This window comes from Paramisgurnus dabryanus, chromosome 4, assembly GCF_030506205.2.
Source record: "Paramisgurnus dabryanus chromosome 4, PD_genome_1.1, whole genome shotgun sequence".
Lineage (NCBI taxonomy): Eukaryota > Metazoa > Chordata > Actinopteri > Cypriniformes > Cobitidae > Paramisgurnus > Paramisgurnus dabryanus.
Window position 1 is genome coordinate 40,847,074 of NC_133340.1, and position 19,825 is coordinate 40,866,898.

The window sequence follows — 19,825 nt, forward strand, 5'->3', positions numbered from 1 at the left end:
GAGAGAGAGGGTAAAGAAAGCGTGAACAGTTTTCCTTCCTGTTCAATGAATGTGGCTCTTCATTGGTTTGAAATGATTTTGTTGACCTTTTGAGAGGTCTGATGGTTCAGCTTTTATAAAAGTATAAGGAATAATAGCGAAGAGAAACAAACCAAAAAGAGAAGGACTTTGTGTATTAAAAAGAGAAAACATAACATGAATCCTGTTTGTTTACAGTATTTCACATTTAATTTATACCGAATATTTTTTATTTGTAAGTTAAATCACGTGATTTAATGAATCAAAAGAAATATTTTACCAAAAAAAACTTTTATTCTGTCTATAAATGTACAACTGTACAACTTCAGAAGACTTGGTAAATAGGGCACAAATCTAGTTTTATGGTGCTTTTGGACATTTTTAGTGTTTGTCCCGTTCATCCTTCAGTTTTATTGTATGCAAAACAGCTTTAAAGAATTTTAATGCTCTCCTTCCACTAAGGCAATGTGAACTTTCTGGTGAGTAAATTATGACCGAATGAAATCTTTGGGTGAACTATCCCTTTAAAGTGATGTGCAGTTATCGTTCACCTTTATCAATTTTCATTTAGAGACAATTGAGGACAAAACATATTGATATGCCTCTTTTCTTTTTCCCTTGTGCTTACATTATTGAAGAATTTTTTTCGAAATAATATATGGTGAATAACCCAGGGGTGACATTGCTGTCAAGACCAATCTGACTATTCGTCACACACGATCATGCTGTCAGAAACTCAATCATTTACCAACACAATTATACTTTAAGGTCAGCGACGCTAAACAACAGAGGTGCTGGGGTCACGGGATGAGTTTTTCTCCATACAATCCGGCGGGATTGTTGTCATAGCAACGTCCTCTTGCTGGACCTGCGAGTACTCTGGAAGGTCATCTACAGCAATTCTGAAGCACAAACAAATGCAATGCAGTTGTGCGCGTTATTGTGCTTATCGTTGCCAGCGTAATGAGCCTGCGCGGTCGCTTACTCACCGTTCATCGATTGGGATGGTTGTGTCTGTGTTGGTTGCATCATATTCTACACCCCCATTTCCCCTCGCACACAGTTTCTTCGAAATCACACTGTTAAAGTCGAAAATAAAAAAAGAATTGGTACATGATGGGAATCATTATTTGCTATTGCTATAGGCAAGAGGTAGAAAACGGCCATTATTATATATTCCAAAACATTTTAAGCAAAAAAATTTCACATTAGTCTATTAATGTGGTCTATTCTGTCAAAAAACAAATTGAGATGTGGTTGGTTCCTGTAGCTCAATTGGTAAAGCAAAGGTTGTGGGTTTGATTCCCAAAGAACACACATACTAATATAACATTTGTATAATATATTTATCAGATGTATACATGTGATGTATACATTAATGGCCACTATTAGGCTATCTAAGTAGGTTTTTGGCCAGAAAATGGATGCGTTTGATAAGCTTGCACACACAATAAAAATGGTTGGGTAAAATATGGACAAACCCACCCACTGGTTTAGATAAAACGGTCAACTGTGTACGAAACGCACGGAAAACCAACGCTACATGACAATACGCGCTCCGTAGAACAGTTAGTCCATTTAGGGCTACTGTAGAAACATGGTGGTGCGAAATGGGGACTTCCATGTAAGGGGACCCGTGGTGTATGTAGATAAAAACGGCTCATTCTAAGGTAAAAAACCAATATACAGTTCATTATGTAAGGTCTTTTTATACCACTGATAATGCAGTTATGTATATTATATTGCATTTCTGTCTATAAGTCCTCCTATAAGTTACACAATGCACATTTAAAGGAAAACACCACCGTTTTCAACAGTTTACTATGTTCTTAACTCAATGGATTAATACATACCTATCTTTTTTCAATGCGCGCACTTAGTCTTTGTACAGCGCGTCGTGAATGTGTTAGCATTTAGCCTAGCCCCATTCATTCCTTAGGATCCAAACAGGGATGAATATAGAAGCCACCAAACACTTCCATGTTTTCTCTCTTTAAAGACTGTTACATGAGTAGTTACACGAGTATGGTGGAACACAAAATAAAACGTGGAGATTTTTTAAGCAGATAAAAATGAGAACTATATTGTATGGCGGAAAAGGACTCAGTTTGGAGCACTTCGACCTCGGCACGCAGTAAAATCATCACTTCTGACTACTCCCCCCTACAGCACTACGCTGAGGCTAAAGTGCAGCAAAGTAATGGTGCGTTTACACCAACCGCAGTAGAGGCGTGAAACGCAATTGATTTCAATGTTAAGTCAATGTGCAGACGCGTTGACACGCGTCAGGAGGTCCCGCGGCGCGGAAGAGGCGTTCGGCTCGGCGCGGAAGACGCGTTTCCGCCTCATTCGCGTGTGAAGCTCGCGCGAAAGGTGCGAATTGAGCGTTGTGCGCGGTACGTGTGAATTGTTCTTTTGTGCATTTTTTGGTTCACGCGAATTTGCGGCTGATGCCCGAGTTGAAAAATTTGAACTTTGGCGGAATTTCGCGCTGCGTTAAGCGTTAAGACAAATTTTCAACTTCTGCCACGAGAAACGGCAGTGATACACATGGACGGATCCACAATTCAGTTCGCCAACGTATGACGTCACCCATTAAAAGTGAATGGGAAGCATCAACGCTTACGCCCTGTGTGAATGTACCATAAGTGCTCTTCCGCCAATATAGTTCAATATAGTTTACCAAACAACGGGTTGAAACAACCCAACATTTTAGCGTTTAACCTATATACGGCCTAAGATGAGATTTTAAAGGGTCTTTGATATTACATTGTATACATATTTACAGTACACATTTCAAGGGCTTTACATGTACATCATCTGAACAGTTATTGTAGTGGTATTTCAATAACCCCTCCTTCTTTCCAAGTCTTACAACACCACACAGACCTGTTTGGGTTTCTCCTGCATTTCAAAATGTAGACAATGGTGACAACAGTTTGCAGGATGAGAAAGAAGGCTGCCGCGATGGCTCCTGTCTTCCATGCTACCTGCCCTAAGGCTTTCGAATCTGAAATGTAAAAGAGATCACTGTCAAAAATAACAAGTTGAATAAATCAAAAAAGAGAGAGAGCGAGAAAGAGAGAGAGAGAAGGAGAGAAATGGGCAGGTATGACTATCTATAGAGCTCTCCATCTATTAAATTAAACTGAAAAATCACTTTATGTGCTAATGTAAGTATCTCCATTCCTTTAATTCTCCTTAAATGCATTTTCAAATGTGAAATCCCAGCTAAATGTGAAATCCCAGCTCATTTTTTCCAGATTTACTGTTTTCTACATTAAATCAGCCCACATAATGTAAGAAACATTTTGTGAAAATATAACCTTGATATCTTTAATACTGACTAAGTAAGGCCATGTCAAAGATTGAAATCAATGCGAAATTAAACTGGCATAATTAGATTATATTTAAGATGGATTTCACAGACATCACATATGTTATTTTTTCCTCCATGTCTGAATCCTCTTTATCAATTGTCTCACGTGTGTTGTCTTCAGGTTCCTCTGCTGGTTTATTCTTGTCTTTGAGCCCTCGGCCAAGGGTGGATGTGGATGGGAGCTCCTCAACCGTGTTCATCATTGCTGGTTTATCATGACGGTTCTCAATCAGGTCCCTGGATGTGATAATCTCATTCACGTCATTGACCTCGTGTGCTGTACCTATAAAACAATAAGAAGTTTCGGCACATTTGTCATGTTGCGTCTGTAGAGTTTAAAGTAGGGTTGTATCATTAACAGTCTTACCGCCCATTGCTTTAGACTTCATAATGGCAGACTCCTGCCTCTTAATTGGCCCGTTGGTGTCCATGTTGACCTCTGTTGTGAAATGGGATAGACATTTAACAGGCCGGTGAAAATTACATCACAACAGTCACCCGATAGCTAGAGGATACATATGGAATTTAAAGTGAAGCTTCACAATATATATAGCTATGTATAAAGTCTTTGACTAGTTAAGCTGTTCAGTATGTAAACCACTGGTACAAAAAAAACTTATTTGGCCAAGATACAACTTCTGAAAATCTGAAATCTGAGGGTGCAAAAAATCTAAACTGCCTTTAAAGTTGTCAAAATGAAGTCTTAGCAACATATATTACTAATGATGAATACATGTGTTATATATACGCTAGAAAATGTACAAAATATCTTAATGGAACTTGTTCTTTACTATATCCTGTTTTTTGGCATTAAAAATCTAGAATTTGAACCAATTTGATATATTGTTGGCTATTGCTTCAAATATACCCGTGCTACTTAAGACTGGTTTTGTGGACCAGTGTCACAATAATTCATTCAGCAGACTGTTATCCAAAGCAGCTTACAAATGAGGAAGCATCCAACATTGGCATAGAATCATAATTTTGTGCAAATTTCGGGCAAATTACATGGAATGTCAAGGAAATGCCTAACCCTAATTTGAAATAAAAGCATGTAATTGATCAGCATTTATCTCACGATGAAGCTCAGACACACACATACTGACATACTGATAATAAATGCAATAGGTCGCTTTAAAGTCGCTTCACATAAAAGCGTCAAAATTGAAACCACTGGAAACCCATTGAAAACAAAGGCTGTTTGATTCACTATAAAATCTGTAGTGCTTTTAGCAGAACTGGAGAGGGAAGTCTACACTGTATGGATATTAAGGTTAAGAGGGGTCTAAGTCTCAAGGGGCTGTGTGTGTTTCGGTATGTAGGTCACAGGAGTAGAAACATAGGGCAGTGGTTTACCAGAAATTGGCCCCCATATGGAGTGGGTGACGTAACTTTTAGACACACACCTAAATTGACCGTTATCTTATTTGATGCTATGAATTTTAAAATGTATTACTGCGCATTACAATATATTTCTTACAGCACATCTTTTAAATGTTTTTGTGTGTGCATGTCTGCTATTCTATTCTATTATATTCTATTCTATTCTATTCTGCATTATTTTTTATTTATTTATTTTATTCTGTTCTGCATTATTCTGTTCTGCATTATTTGGTTCTATTCTATTCTGTATTATTTTCTTCTGCATTATTCTATTCTATTCTATTCTATTCTATTCTATTCTATTCTATTCTATTCTATTCTATTCTATTCTATTCTGCATTACTCTACTTTATTCTATTCTATTCAGTTCTGTTCTGACCTGTTCTATTCTATTCTGCATTATTTTATTTTATTTTATTTTTATTATTTTATTTATTAATTTTATTTTATTTTATTTTATTTTATTCTGTTCTGCATTATTCTGTTCTGCATTATTCTGTTCTATTCTATTCTGCATTATTTTCTTCTGCATTATTAATTTTATTTTATTTTATTTTATTTTATTCTGTTCTGCATTATTCTGTTCTGCATTATTCTGTTCTATTCTATTCTGCATTATTTTCTTCTGCATTATTCTATTCTATTCTATTCTATTCTATTCTATTCTATTCTATTCTATTCTATTCTATTCTATTCTATTCTAATCTATTCTATTCTATTCTATTCTATTCTATTCTATTCTATTCTATTCTATTCTATTCTATTCTATTCTGCATTACTCTACTTTATTCTATTCTATTTAGTTCTGTTCTGACCTGTTCTATTCTATTCTGCATAATTTAATTTAATTTAATTTAATTTAATTTAATTTAATTTAATTTAATTTAATTTAATTTAATTTAATTTAATTTAATTTAATTTAATTTAATTTAATTTAATTTAATTTAATTTAATTTAATTCTTAATTTAATTCTGCATTATTCTATTCAATTCTATTCTATTCTATTCTATTCTATTCTATTCTATTCTATTCTATTCTATTCTATTCTATTTTTCTGTTCTCTGTTTTCAGTAATATTCTTCCCAGTGTTTCAATTCAAAATCTAAATAATGTGATATCATTCTGCATTACTCTACTTTATTCTATTCTATTTAGTTCTGTTCTGACCTATTCTATTCTATTCTGCATTATTTTATTTTATTATTTTATTTTATTTTATGTTATTTTATTCTATTCTATTCTATTCTATTCTATTCTATTCTATTCTATTCTATTCTATTCTATTCTATTCTATTCTATTCTATTCTATTCTATTCTATTCTATTCTAATCTAATCTATTCTATTCTATTCTATTCTATTCTGCATTACTCTACTTTATTCTATTCTATTCAGTTCTGTTCTGACCTGTTCTATTCTATTCTGCATAATTTAATTTAATTTAATTTAATTTAATTCTTAATTTAATTCTGCATTATTCTATTCTATTCTATTCTATTCTATTCTATTCTATTCTATTCTATTCTATTCTATTCTATTTTTCTGTTCTCTGTTTTCAGTAATATTCTTCCCAGTGTTTCAATTCAAAATCTAAATAATGTGATATCATTCTGCATTACTCTACTTTATTATATTCTATTTAGTTCTGTTCTGACCTATTCTATTCTATTCTGCATTATTTTATTTTATTTTTTTATTTTATTTTATGTTATTTTATTCTATTCTATTCTATTCTATTCTATTCTATTCTATTCTATTCTATTCTTCTGTTCTGTGTTTTCAGTAATATTCTTCCCAGTGTTTCAATTCAAAATCTAAATAATGTGATATCATTCCCGCTGTGCACAGCTTGACTGAGGTAGTGTATTTCAGCAGTGTGATAATTTAATTGATGGTGGGTAGATGACTCAGAGAAGACCCAGAGGCCAGACTTCAGACAGTCATCTTCGGAGAGGCATGTTATAAATCTTAAGGCCGTTATAAACTGAAGGGTTGCCCTTGGGCAGCTAAGTTCCTTTACTGGATGTTGTAAGTGCAAAGAGCAGACAGCAAAACCTAATTGCATTAAGCGCAAATAAGTGCAAAATGTAATAATTTGCCATTTTGTGGACAGCTGTGGTCTAAAAAGCTAAGCATTTTGTGAGCTTCAACACGAAGAGAAATTTGCAATTTAACTCTTAAACCTTATTAGATTTTATTTAGCTTGCAGTTGGAAAATTGCACTTTATTTAAAATTTGTAATACCTGGTTCCTGTCGAGTTTCCACCAGTATGGTTTTCCTGGTTGGCAGGACCTCGTGCTCTCCCAGAAGGTCTTTTTCAGCCTCTACCTTCTTATCCCCTACCTCAAATTTAATCACAGCTCCTTCTGCTCCCTGTACTCGGTCTAGCTCTTCCTCTGTCTTATCCTCTGCTCCCACATCATGCTTTTTCTCCTCACTAAACTCTGATTCTGTCTCCTCTGGTCTTTCCACAGGTCCGGGAAGCATTCGCAGATGTTTATCATCATGGAGCTCTTCTTCGACTTCTTCATTACTCACTGTCACCTCTACGTTCTCTATTTCTATACTCTTCTCCATCTCAGACTCTTGATGTTTCCTAGCATTTGCCTCATTAAATCCCACTTCTCTTTCTACCCCCTCACTTCCAGCTTTCATTTCAGTAAGTTTTTTCCCCGTTTCATTTTTCTTTTGTATGTCAGCACTAAACACCTGAACAGGTGACTCCTCAGTTTCTGTATCACTCATTTCAACAACCCGAGGGCCCAACAAAGCTGACTCAACACTTAATTTAACTCCCTCCTTAACAGACTCTGCTACCTCTAAGACTGGTTTTGGTAGTGATTCTTTTGTTGGCTCTGAATCAAATGATTCGTGTTCTATCAGTCTTGCAGGTTCTGTATCTTGAGCTGATTCCTCGTGTATTTCTTCATTTGAGTCTGAGACACGGACATCTGGTTCTCCTGCCGGGAGAACTGCTGCCTCTTCACTGACTCTCATCACAGCTGCTTGTTCTGTTGTATGATCTGCCATGTTCTCTGCTGCTGGTGGCTGCCCTGCTGGAGTCTTCTGTGGTACGAGATCCTCTCCAGCCTGCTCCAAGGCTTCACGTCTGGTGCCGTCTGTTGAGATCTGTATTGCCTGCTCAAAGGCTGCCTTCACTGCGTCAATCACGTCGCCCAGGCTCGGTGGGGCTGGCTCGGGGTCAGGGGACGGGGGAGCAGCATCTGTGCAAAGAGAACTCAAGACTTTAGTGCAGATTTGGTTGGGTCACATTATAAGACCAACAATAATGAACGTTATCATGCTTTTCTGCTGCCAATGTGCCGTTAGCATGTGGCAGCTTCTGTAGAATATGATGAATATACACAAAGTGGAAAGAGTGTCAGTGGAGTCCCCAGTAAAAACCTGAGGCCTTAAACCAGCATTTAGGTAAAAGTGTATTACATACAGTAACTTAGCAATGCAATTTTTTATAAACTTAAAAAAGTTGTTGTTTCTAATTCCAAAGTTTCTATAAATTGTCGATTGTAAACCATGCACTCTAAAATGGCTGGGTTATTTTTGACCCATAATGGTTAAATATTGTACAGAATACGTGCTGGGTAAAAAATTACCCCGTGCTGGGTTAAAAATAACCCAATGTTGGGTTGTTGTTATTCAACCATGGGGTACTTTGGCGTGGTTAGCTTTTCCATCGAGTTTAGTATCACTTCGGAGTGGGAGGGATTATAGGCGTGTCGTTATATTTAAGCTGCCTACTACTGCTGTGACATCATACACGTGAGAGCGTTGTGGTACATTCCCATACATTCATTTATTTCTCAGTCTGCCACAAAATTAAAATTGGCCACCACAAATAGATGTTTGCACATCGCGTTTATAACTACCTCTGTCTCACATGACAGTTTCTGTTCAAACACCCGACCCGTGGCGTCAGTCGACGGCGCTCCGCTGAGCCTCATTCAAGTTGCATTTAAGCATATATAATGCGGACGTGCACGTCGCGAATGTGCCGCCACAAACTGCAAGTCTGGAAAAAACTGTTATGGTGTCCCGGATTCTCAACCTGCGGATGTTTTTCATCGCTAAAAGGGTGTTTGGAAACTTATAGCAGAACACAGATGACATGTTTGCTTGAGACAGCGCAAGCTAGCAGTAAGCTAAAGCTAATATTTACATTATAGCGATGACGTGACGATTCTCTCAGACCAATCAGTGATCTACAGTAAAAAAAGTATCGGGTACTACGTACTGCACCCAATGAAAAAGCTCCCAAAAGTAAGCTGACCCGACCCAAACTAAACTAAACCGTGGGGTACTATGCAATGGAAAAGCGCCATAAACTAAACCGTGGGGTACTATGCAATGGAAAAGCGCCATTAGTGGAGTGGAACTCTGTATAAACCTAATTGGGTTTTGTTCCCCTCCTTGTACTGTATCCTATTGTGATATCCGTGCAGAACAAATAAAATAAAAACCAAAAATAAAAAATATTGGGCTGCGATAAAACTATTTGAAAATCTGGAATCTGAGGGTGCAAAAAATCTAAATATTGAGAAAATCGCCTTTGAGTCCAAATGAAGTCCTTAGCAACACATATTACCAGTGATAAACAGTGTTGGGGGTAACTCATTACAAGTAACGTGCATTATGAATAATATTACTTTTCTGAAGGAACGAGTAAAGTAACGCATTACTTTTTAAATGTACACATTAATTCTTGAGTTACTTTTTTCAAAAAGTAATGCAAGTTACTTTTTTAGTTTCATTAATTCTGCTACTAATTATAATTTAATTCGTTTAACATAATTCGAGCCTGTGTGGGAACCGTTTGAGTCAGAAACTGAAATAGCAGGCCAGAGCTCAACATTTTTGTGTAGAAATATGCAATTTCTGAATGCAGAACTTTTCAGTCATAAAAAACATCTGCAAGGCCTGAAAGAGATCAAGCCTCAGCCAGAAAAAGTAACGCAAAAGTAACTAAAAAGTAACGTAAGCATTACTTTGCATGAAAAGTAACTAAGTAAAGCAATTTGGGAGTAACTTAATATTGTAATACATTTCTTTTAAAAGTAACTTTCCCCAACACTGGTGATAAATAAATTTTTTATATATTTTAAGGGTAGTTTTTAAGGGAATTTGTGTAAACTTACCAAATATATTCATGTTTGGTGAAGATATTTGGAAATATTCTTTTAAAGTGTGGAACATAATTTTTTGTTTATTTTCCTTGTTTATTTTGCCATTAAAAAACAATAATTCTGACCCATTCAATGTACTGTTGGCTATTGCTACAAATATAAACTGTAAAAATATCTTTTGCACTTACATTTTCAAGTTCAATCAACTAATTTACAAGCCACTTTAACTTGACAAGTGATGAGTTGCTGTAACTTATTAAATCAAGATGAATTTGCTTTAGTTATGCCAACTTTATTCTATAAGTTACAGCAACTCATTACTAGTCAATACAGTTAAATTAAAGAGCAAAAGTTTTTTTTTACAGTGTACCTATGCCACTTATGACTGGTTTTGAATAAACAATTGAATATTCAATCAACCTTAAAAAGTAATGTAGCAATGCAAGTAATGGAGAAAATTATGCCTTAAGTAAAGGAGGATCTCTATCAGGAGTCTATATTGACATTGATTTGTTTGTAGTACAGCCAACTCAAACTGAGGCTGCCAGTGTTGTGGTTACCAGTCAGACCTGACAAACAGATTTAAAGTTGTTAATGATTTCAGACCTGGTTGACATGTCGAGAACTGGGTTTGCAGCCAATCCTCTGCAAATCTGCTGTCGGAATGACGAGGAAAATTGATTATGTAGATAGCGTTTCAAAAATTGATTTCAACCCTCAGACACAGTCAATGAATCAGTGAAACATATTGGCATCTAATGCTGACTCAACATAGATCATGCCATTTTGCCCAGAGGGTAATTTCCTTAGAGTACAGTATCTTTCAGACTTGATATAGACTGCATACAGCTTAAATTTAATTCGTTCACACCTGCACTCAAAGCAAAATTCAAAGTGCCATTTGAGGAAAAGTTACCATACCTTGTGCCTGGCATAGATGAAACAGCAACATCACTAACAATCCATTATAAGAATATAACCCCATGATGTAAAAAAACACAGGCTGTCCTCTGTTTGTAGGGTCTGACTGTCTGTGTGTCTCTGTGTTTGAAATGAAGCGAAGCCGTAAATGTTCATCAGCTATGTGGAGATATGAGGTCGTGGCTGGAGAAAGAAGTCCTTGATCTTTGGTTCAATCATAGTTGCAGAGCAAAGATTTGCTCTCGTCTGGAAAAGTCGCACGGCTTTGCAGAATGTTGCGAGGAATCCTTGCAGTATCCGCACAAGGCCGTGACGGCATCTCTCACCTCTATTGTAATTAAAGCCCACCTGTGAGTTTGCAAGGGCAATAGGTCCAGGCATTCACAAATGCAGATATATGGTGCAGATATAACAATCTGAAAACTATCAATGCATTTAGATTTGATTACTGTTTAATCAATGTTTTAATATGAAGTGCCGTCTTTAATGCTTGTGGTTTAGTTAACCATTTGCTCAAAGAAACAGTTAGCTCTTTTAATTAAAGGTCCTGATGGTCCCAATGGAGATGGAGGTTGGTTTGATCTACCGCAGAGGAACAGAGAGAATGAGGCTACTAAAAAGCAATTCGTGTCTTGATGTGATGAACGAGCAATGAGCTGGGTGCAAATATTCACATTTATTCATTCTCTAGACACTTTTATCCAAAGCAGCTTAGGTATATGCACAGTGCTTTATATCACATTGTGTATTAGACAGAATCAGACTTATGACCTTGGTTTTGTTTAAGTCATGTTCAGTAAGTTAAGCTACAGGAACTCTGTATTTCTATTGATAGACATTGATATTATCAGATATGAGTTGGACTTACATGTCACTTTTCTTAAGAAAATAACAAATGGTTAATCATTTTAAAATTGAAGGTGAATCAAAGACAGTTTGTTGTGATTTGGAAGAATACAATAGTAGTGCTTTATGGATTTAGTATACCTGTAAAATGTAGAAAAATATAATATTCTACCAATCAGAAGTGATTGGTGTCACTTACTCATCCCTTTTTATTATGTTTTCCACATTAAGAAAAATACTTAAAGTCCCCACACTGTGGAAAAATCAGGTTTTAGTGTTGTTTATATGTCTATGTGGTGTTTTAATGTGGTTTAAAGGGCACCTATTATACAAAATCCACTTTTACAAAGTGTTTGGACATAAATGTGTGTTGGCAGTGTGTGAACACAACCACTCTACAATGAAAAAAATCTATTAACCCCTTCTTTTTTAATCCCATTTAAACCAAAGCAGTTTCATTAGACATGCTGTATTGATTCTCTTAGCAATGTGATGTCACACTGCTAAAGCTCCGCCCATGGCCGCTGACTGATACTCTTGTATTACAGTACCATAGTTTCTGACCTTAGTGAGTTTGAGGCATTGTCTGCTATTTTCTCTGTGCTTCTTTCTTTGCGAAAACATCTATTTTAACCAAAGCATCTCTTTTGGTAAGGGAGTGAAGAGGAATAGCTAATTTGCTTTTAAAGGTACAAACACAAGGCATTTTGGACCTGCTAATAAATGGTCCTGTGGGGTATTTTGAGCTGATACTTCACAGACGCATTCTGGACACACCTGAGACTTATATTACATATTGTAAAAATGCGCATAATATGTCCCCTTTAAGACAAGCCATGTACAAATTCATCATTCAACACCATTGTTGAGTATTTTCTTTATAAAATTGGAGACTTATTCCCGCAGTTTAAAATCGCCTTGGTTCCAACATCACAAACATGTAACCAATCATATCAACATAGCTGAACGCGTGGATCAGTAGTTCAAGTTATAGATATCATGTATGGATGCCACATAGACTTTGCGCTGAAACAATTGGAGCACTGTTGCTTCAGCTCTGTTCACACATGCAAGGTGAGTGCTGTAACCTGTTAACAGCAGCACTTAAAGGGATAGTTCGGCCAAAAACGATATTAAACCCATGATTTACTCACCCCCAAGCCGTCCGAGTTGCATATGTCCATCGTTTTTCAGACAAACACATTTTCGGATATTTTAGAAAATATTTAAGATCTTTCAGTTGATTAAATGTAATGTTACGGGGTCCACCCATAGTCCACGACCTTCAAGTCCAAAAAAAGTGCGTCCATCCTTCACAAATTAAATCCAAACGGCTCCAGGATGATAAACAAAGGTCTTCTGAGGGTAATCCGTGCGGTGTTGTTGTAGAAATATATCCATATTTAAAATTTTATAAACTAAAATAACTACCTTCCGGTAGCGCCGTCATCTTAGTCGCGTCCGCATTCAGGATGAGAGCTTACGCAGCCTACGAAGGCTACTCTGCTGCTGCTCTGTGCTCCCCGCCCTCCAAATTTGTTATACGTCACTAAGAAAAGTGCGTACACTACGCTAATACTCTCTCCTGAATACAGAGGAGTCTAAGATGGCGGCGCATTGACATGGGGGTGAGTAAATTATTGGGATTTTTGTTTTATGAAAGTGGAGTATTTCTTTAAAGGTGCAATGTGGGATTTTTAGTGGCATCTAGCGGTAAGACCAACAGCTCCATCCAGAGCTCACCCCTCCTTTTCGAAACGCATAGTGAAGCTACGGTAGCCGCCACAGGACAAACACGCCATCATCTGAGACAACGTAGGGACAAAATGCGCTCTATAGAACAGTTTGTCTATTTAGGGCTACTGTAGAAACATGGTGGCGACTTGTAAGGGGACTGTGTATGTAGATAAAAACGGCTCATTCTAAGGCAATTAAAACAATACAGTTCATTTGGTAGGGTCTTTATACACCACTGATTATTTGGTTAATTATAGATCCTTCAAAAGGTCCCACATTGCACCTTTAAGTCATCCAAACTATGAACTATTAAAAGAATGCTGCAAAAATCTAAAATATTTACACATATATAACTTCAAAATAGCCACCATTTGCCTTGAATTTGCAAATCTGTACTGGCATTTTATCATGCAGCTTTTTTTAAGGTATCACACTCAGATGCTTTAAAAGTTAAATGAAAGACTTCCCATATATGGGGTTTTATTGGCCCCTTTTCTTCATTATTCAGTCCAAGTTCTCAATTTTAAAAGCATCCACCCATCTGTCAATTTGTTATTGCCTACTGCTTACCTCTTTTGAGGTTGAGGGTATTTCAAAAACTTTTTTAAAATTAAAATCAGCTTGGTAGCTTTGTAATGAAAAAAAAAAAATGGCTGCCCATTGATCCGTGTGTGTGTGTGTGTGTGTGTGTGTGTTCACAATATGCAGTGTGTGGAAGCCCATACAGAGGTCACATTCCAAGTATGGGTTCCCATACATTGGTCATTACATCACTTTCACTTTAAATATATAAATATATCCATGTTTAGAGTGTGTAGACTGTAACAGTGTCCCTATTAAACTAGGTTTTGTTTTTATTGATGTCTAACCAGAATAAACGTCAGCTCATTATAATGAACAGCAGCATTTTCAAAATACGGGATTTAATACATCAATTAAAAGAATTCCCAGAGCGTTCTTGGCATTCCAAAACAGGCATGATCTCCCTCATTCCTTTTAACTCTGCTATTCACATCATAACACGTTCACATGACCAGCATAGTTTCTAGCACATTGCCCCAGCACTAAAAACCTCAACTTTATTGTAAGAGGGTTTGTTCGAATATGCAGTGTTCCAGATAAAAGTTGCTTTGTGTTGCTCATGTGATAAAACAGCTCTCATGAGAAAGAGACCTTATGTTTTAGCACTCCTGAAGGCCAGAACCAAATCAATAAGATGGATGATGTCACTGTAAAGGGCACAATGGAGTTTCAAATTATCACTAAATAATTGCTGCATCCCAGTATGCCTACTTAACCTATGTGCTATTTATGTTATGGGAAAATATATATATTTGACCATACGAACAATTGCAAAGACATTAGTCCCTTTCACACATACAGTCTTTACTGGTAATTTACTGGTAAATTGCAGTTTTGTCATGTGTGAACAGAACCTTTCCGGAAAATCAGTGCTCCCAATTTACCAGTAAGACAGGTTGTAAGATTACCATTAATTTACCAGTAAGCGCTATGTGTGAACGAAAAATATAGGATTACCGGCATTTAGAACGACCGACGTCAGACCGCGCTGACAGATCGGGCCAATCAGAAAGTTTTTATACAGGTGACACGTACCCCCCGCTCGGAGGTTTCCACACACATTCTGCTTAAAAGTCGAGCACACCTGAAGTTAACATCCACATTTCTTCAAAGTTGTTTAAAACAGCTTACCATCTATTTGCCAAATTGCCGACGTCCTTAGCACACCCTCTGTGAAGCCTAATGTGCAAACGCAGGCTCCGTTTGACGCCGCCTAACGCAATGTTGTTTGGTCACAAGCAACTTCGCGACTGTTTGCCACAGATGTGAAAACAACAAAATACAGACCGACGATATTAAGTCATAACCCACCAACTTCCACTTTCTCTCCGAGTTTACCGGTATTTTAATACTAATGTGTGAATGATGTCTTACTGGTAAAAAGACGGAATGTCACCGCATGTGTAAACAGCACATTTTTGTATTTACTGGTAAATTCATTCTGGTAAATTCATGGTAATGTACCAGAATCACTGTGTGAAAGAGGCTTATGTCAGTAGTTTGGGACATACTAATACGTTACTTACATGCACATCAAAATACAACTCATTCTTGCATTTCAGCTTTTCTTCATTCATTATAATTGCAGGCTACTTATTTTAAATTATTCAGTGTAGCGTCATTAAACTCCTCCCACTTGCAATACATTTTAATCAGGTTTTAAAGTGTGAATGGATCTGCACCTCAAATCTTCATCTAAAATAGTAAACTGTCTGGGTGCTTTAAGGACTCTCATTGGACACGATTTGGGACATACAGTACTATTTCTAACTTCCAATACTTTTTAGGACAAAGAACATTTGAATTGGAACGCGGGGAGCATTTTATTGCAACTTAACTAACAACACCATTTTAAATCTCACATGGACAGCTCTTCTTTCAAGATTTTTCTTCTGCTTTATTATTTTCAGAGGCTTTTTTGGTGCTTTGGTTCGTGACTGTAGGGAGATTAGACCAGTGTAGTCTGACAGTGAGCTATGCTAATGCAGTCACATGCCGCTCACATTGTGTGCGCTAAGTCCCGGCAGGAGAGAGGCACTGTTAGCTTGTGACTACACTGGGATTACTGAGCCAAGACCCAAACAGGGCATTGAACTTACACACACACTCACTCAAAGCCCCAGAAGGATAAACAATTCAGTCTTGAAGTTTCAAAAGGGAAATTTCGGTAGTGCTGATGACTTTCCAAAGATGTTTTATCTTTTGAACAGCATATGCAGAGGCTGTGTGAATTGAGACGAGATCACCTTTAAAAAGCACCGCAGGGAATGCTTGTATTGCCTCATCATTACCTACAGCAAACCTGTAATGATGCTGCTAACTTTCTGAAAGACGACACAAGGGATTTTTCAAGTACATCTATGCTTTCTATCTTTTGTTTTGTCCCTCTGAATCAAAGCGCAGGCTCTACCAAAAACATCACAGTATATAAGATCCTTTATGTGTCTGGAAGAGTGGGCTTGTAGACGTTCTTAAAGTCATCAGCGCAGACAGATCCTACAAAAAGTACTGTGGTTGTACAATTTGGTATCAATAAATCCAAGAATTCACAATGAGGGGCTATTTGATATTAAGGTATCCGTTCTGGTCTATATGATCACAAGTGGACAATGCTAAACAAAGGTGCAAACATGGTGTAAAATGTTTTGAGCTCGTCCACATTCAGAGGTAGTCGAAAACGCATTCGACCGGATTGTTTTTGTGGTCAAGCAGCAAGAAAATATTGACTCTTCGCCTACTGACCTATGTGTGATGTACCGTGCACAATGTTTTTACATCTGAACCTACCGTGTTTGGCCTGATCTTCAGGCTATCAATAGCTATGTTTCCATCCAAATTTGGGTACTAAACTTATGCACATAATTGAAACATTTGTGAATAAAGCAGCGTTTACATTCAGTGAGCTGAAGAGAGCAAAATCTTCTCTTCTTGACAAACTGCCACTAAATATCAATAAGAAAAGCAAGAAGCCTTGTATTTAACCATTTTGCTTGTATAATAATGTTAGAGCGTGCAGATGAAACACTATACATCTGTTATCTGCTTTTGGATGTGGATTCCTGCTGTTTGAGTTGACAGTCAAGTAAGACAGTCCTGTAAAGTAATATAACCGAACCATTGAGATGACAGATTTTACCTGTTCATTTCAGAAATTTCAAAAACGCATTTTAGATGCTTTGCAATGAGTTATGTACTGCAACCTGGTTAGTCAGTTATACATGAATTTATTCTGTTAAAGTGTTTCCATCGAAGTTCATGCACGTTTTCTTATCGCACAAGAAATTAATCTGACTCAATTGAGCGCATACATTTTTTTCAAATTTTTTGCACATCTTGACGTTTTATCAAGCATTTTTTATGCAATACTCCAAAATGTGCATAAAAGTATGTGGATGGAAACGTAGCTATTGATAAAACTAAAGCGGCTGCTCACTGCCTCTTTTCTTTTTGTTTCATTTTGCAAGTGTGTCAAAGTTGCGCAAGCTTATTTCATTAATTGCTCTCAAATATCAGAGAAAGCCTTTACATATGCATGCACAAAACTCTGTGCAGCATGTTTACTTACAACACAAGCAGCAGTACTCTGACAAAATATTAGTGCGCATTAACTTAAACCCCTCCTGCTCGTGTTTTAACATCTCGCCCATAGACCACTACCTCAAAGTAATCAGGACAGAAGCGGTCGAAAGTGGACAAAAGAGATACCAGGAGTGAACAGGAATGTGTCTCTCTCATTCACTTGTGATCCGATCGACCAAAAGGCATCTTAACACCAGAGCCTGAGTTATCATTAAATTAACAATTTTCATTTTTATGAAGTATTGTTGTGTGTTTATTAATGATTTATCTGTGCATATCATTATTTTAAAAAAATATATAAATGTGCCCTCATAATCTTTAATCAAAAATGTCAACCTCCAACCCCCTCGAAACGACTTCTCTTCATGAGTTCTCGTGATGAGTTATGGTGCAAGGCAGGGTTATTGGAGACTCGCTGCTTGTTTTGTTAGCAACGCCCAACTATCAACAATCCAATCAGTTCCAGATGGATGAAATCCAGCCCTACTTTTTTCCTCATTCCAGAAGCTGTATCACTCAGATTAATGTCACAATAGGGAAAAAAGACAATCACAACTTCTGTTGTATGTCAAATTCAATCTCTCAATCATTTCTCCTTAATGAGATTAAAAGGAGAAAAATGGAAATGGAAAGTTTTCTTCATCTCAGATATTTCTCCTGAGAAATCTCTCATCAGTGTTAGCTCAAATTTGCCACATCTATAATCAAAAATCAATATTAAAGATTTAAATGTGAACTAAAAAATTTCTAATCAAATTCACACAAATCCAGATTATTTTAGCTACCGTATATATACTGTACTCCATACTCTTAAAGGAATACTCCACTTAAAAAAAATCCTGATAATTCACTCATCCTCATGTCATCCTAAATGCTGATGTCTTTCTCTGTTTAGTTGAGAATAATTTTTTTTATGAAAACCTTCCAGGATTTTTCTCAATTTAATAGATTTATTTAAATAATCTGCAAGGCTATACTTTTTTGATATAGTCTATACAAAAATTATTTTACTTGATTGATTTTATTTTATTTTACTTGTTGATATGTTTTATCATTGTTTAAAATGTTAATATAAAATATTTAAATAAATAAATCTTAAAATTGAGGCTATTAATAGAATGTGCTTTGGCGGGCAACTCACAGACTCCGTGCGGGCAACCTGTCCACCCATGTTAGAGACCACTGGTTTACAGTTTAAATGCAGTTTAAAGTTGCAGTTTTAACGCAGCTTCTTATCTAGCAAAATTATTGTCATTTTCGATAAGAAAAATTAAAAAATGCACTTTTAAACCACACATCTCATCTTGCGTTTCAGCTTTTTGTCATTCATTATTTTATTATAACTTAATTTCTTCACGACTGAACAAAGAAAGACAAATTATCAGGATTTTTTTTTTAAGAAATTATTCCTTTAACATATTTTAAACAATTGTAATATTAATATTTTATTCATTTTATTTCCAGCAATTTTAACTAAGTTGATACTTTTTAACACATTAATTTTAACACAACTGAGAACTCAAAATGGCTTTTCGAAAGAGCAACCACTGAGCAATACATTTATCTTTGGGTTGCTACTATTTTTGTAAGTATCTAGTGCTTTTTCTTACCCTTAATCCCTCAGCAAATTGCAAACAATGCAATTTCCGGCTCTATAGTGTGGTTATGGAAAATCTTAGAGACCAGCAAAAATGGTATCAAAAGTAGATCATTAAAGACATCCCAGCAGATATAAACAGTTACTCCAGTCATTACTGAGCACTGTGTGTGATCAAAGTGTCCCATCTGAATCATTACGACAGCAACTAAAAAACTATCGTGTGTGCCAGGCATAAAAAACGCTGCTAATTATTTTGAAAATCTGACAGCAATGATGTCATGGTACCTAAAAATGGTGGCGTTGCTTGTGTCCCTGTGTGTGTGTGTATGTGTGTAAGGGAGAGAGAGAGGAAGAGAGGGAGAGAGCATGTTTGATGTGGATTTCGAGGTATCTAGGACATCTTTTTAGGTCAAAAACTTCAGAAATTCTGTTTTCAGAAAGCTTTCAATTTTTCATATGTAAATCAGCACCATGGAACCAACAGAAACAACAGCACTAGTGATATATTCGTTATTAATATTCAGAGAGAAACTTCTAATTTATGCAGCCTTCGTTAGAAGACTTATCAAAGGAGAAAGCAAGTAGTATTAGCATCAGTCGATAGACACCCTGATTTTGTGCTGTTATGAGTGCAGTATG

The 19,825-nt window shown here is 36.4% G+C and overlaps 1 protein-coding gene across 1 annotated transcript in view; it reads right to left on the minus strand.

Moving 5' to 3' along the window:
* Positions 1 to 292: 292 nt before the first annotated feature.
* LOC135760994 (uncharacterized) overlaps positions 293 to 19,825 on the minus strand; it is an 80,992-nt gene continuing 61,459 nt past the window's right edge. Inside the window, exons 2-7 of the mRNA XM_065275043.2 lie at positions 7,024 to 8,004; positions 3,765 to 3,836; positions 3,504 to 3,680; positions 2,908 to 3,028; positions 1,008 to 1,097; positions 293 to 920 (exon numbers count right to left, since the gene is read on the minus strand). Of these exons, the coding sequence (XP_065131115.2) occupies positions 797 to 920; positions 1,008 to 1,097; positions 2,908 to 3,028; positions 3,504 to 3,680; positions 3,765 to 3,836; positions 7,024 to 7,810 (1,371 nt within the window). The 5' untranslated portion in view covers positions 7,811 to 8,004 and the 3' untranslated portion in view covers positions 293 to 796. The remainder of the gene's footprint in view (positions 921 to 1,007; positions 1,098 to 2,907; positions 3,029 to 3,503; positions 3,681 to 3,764; positions 3,837 to 7,023; positions 8,005 to 19,825) is intronic.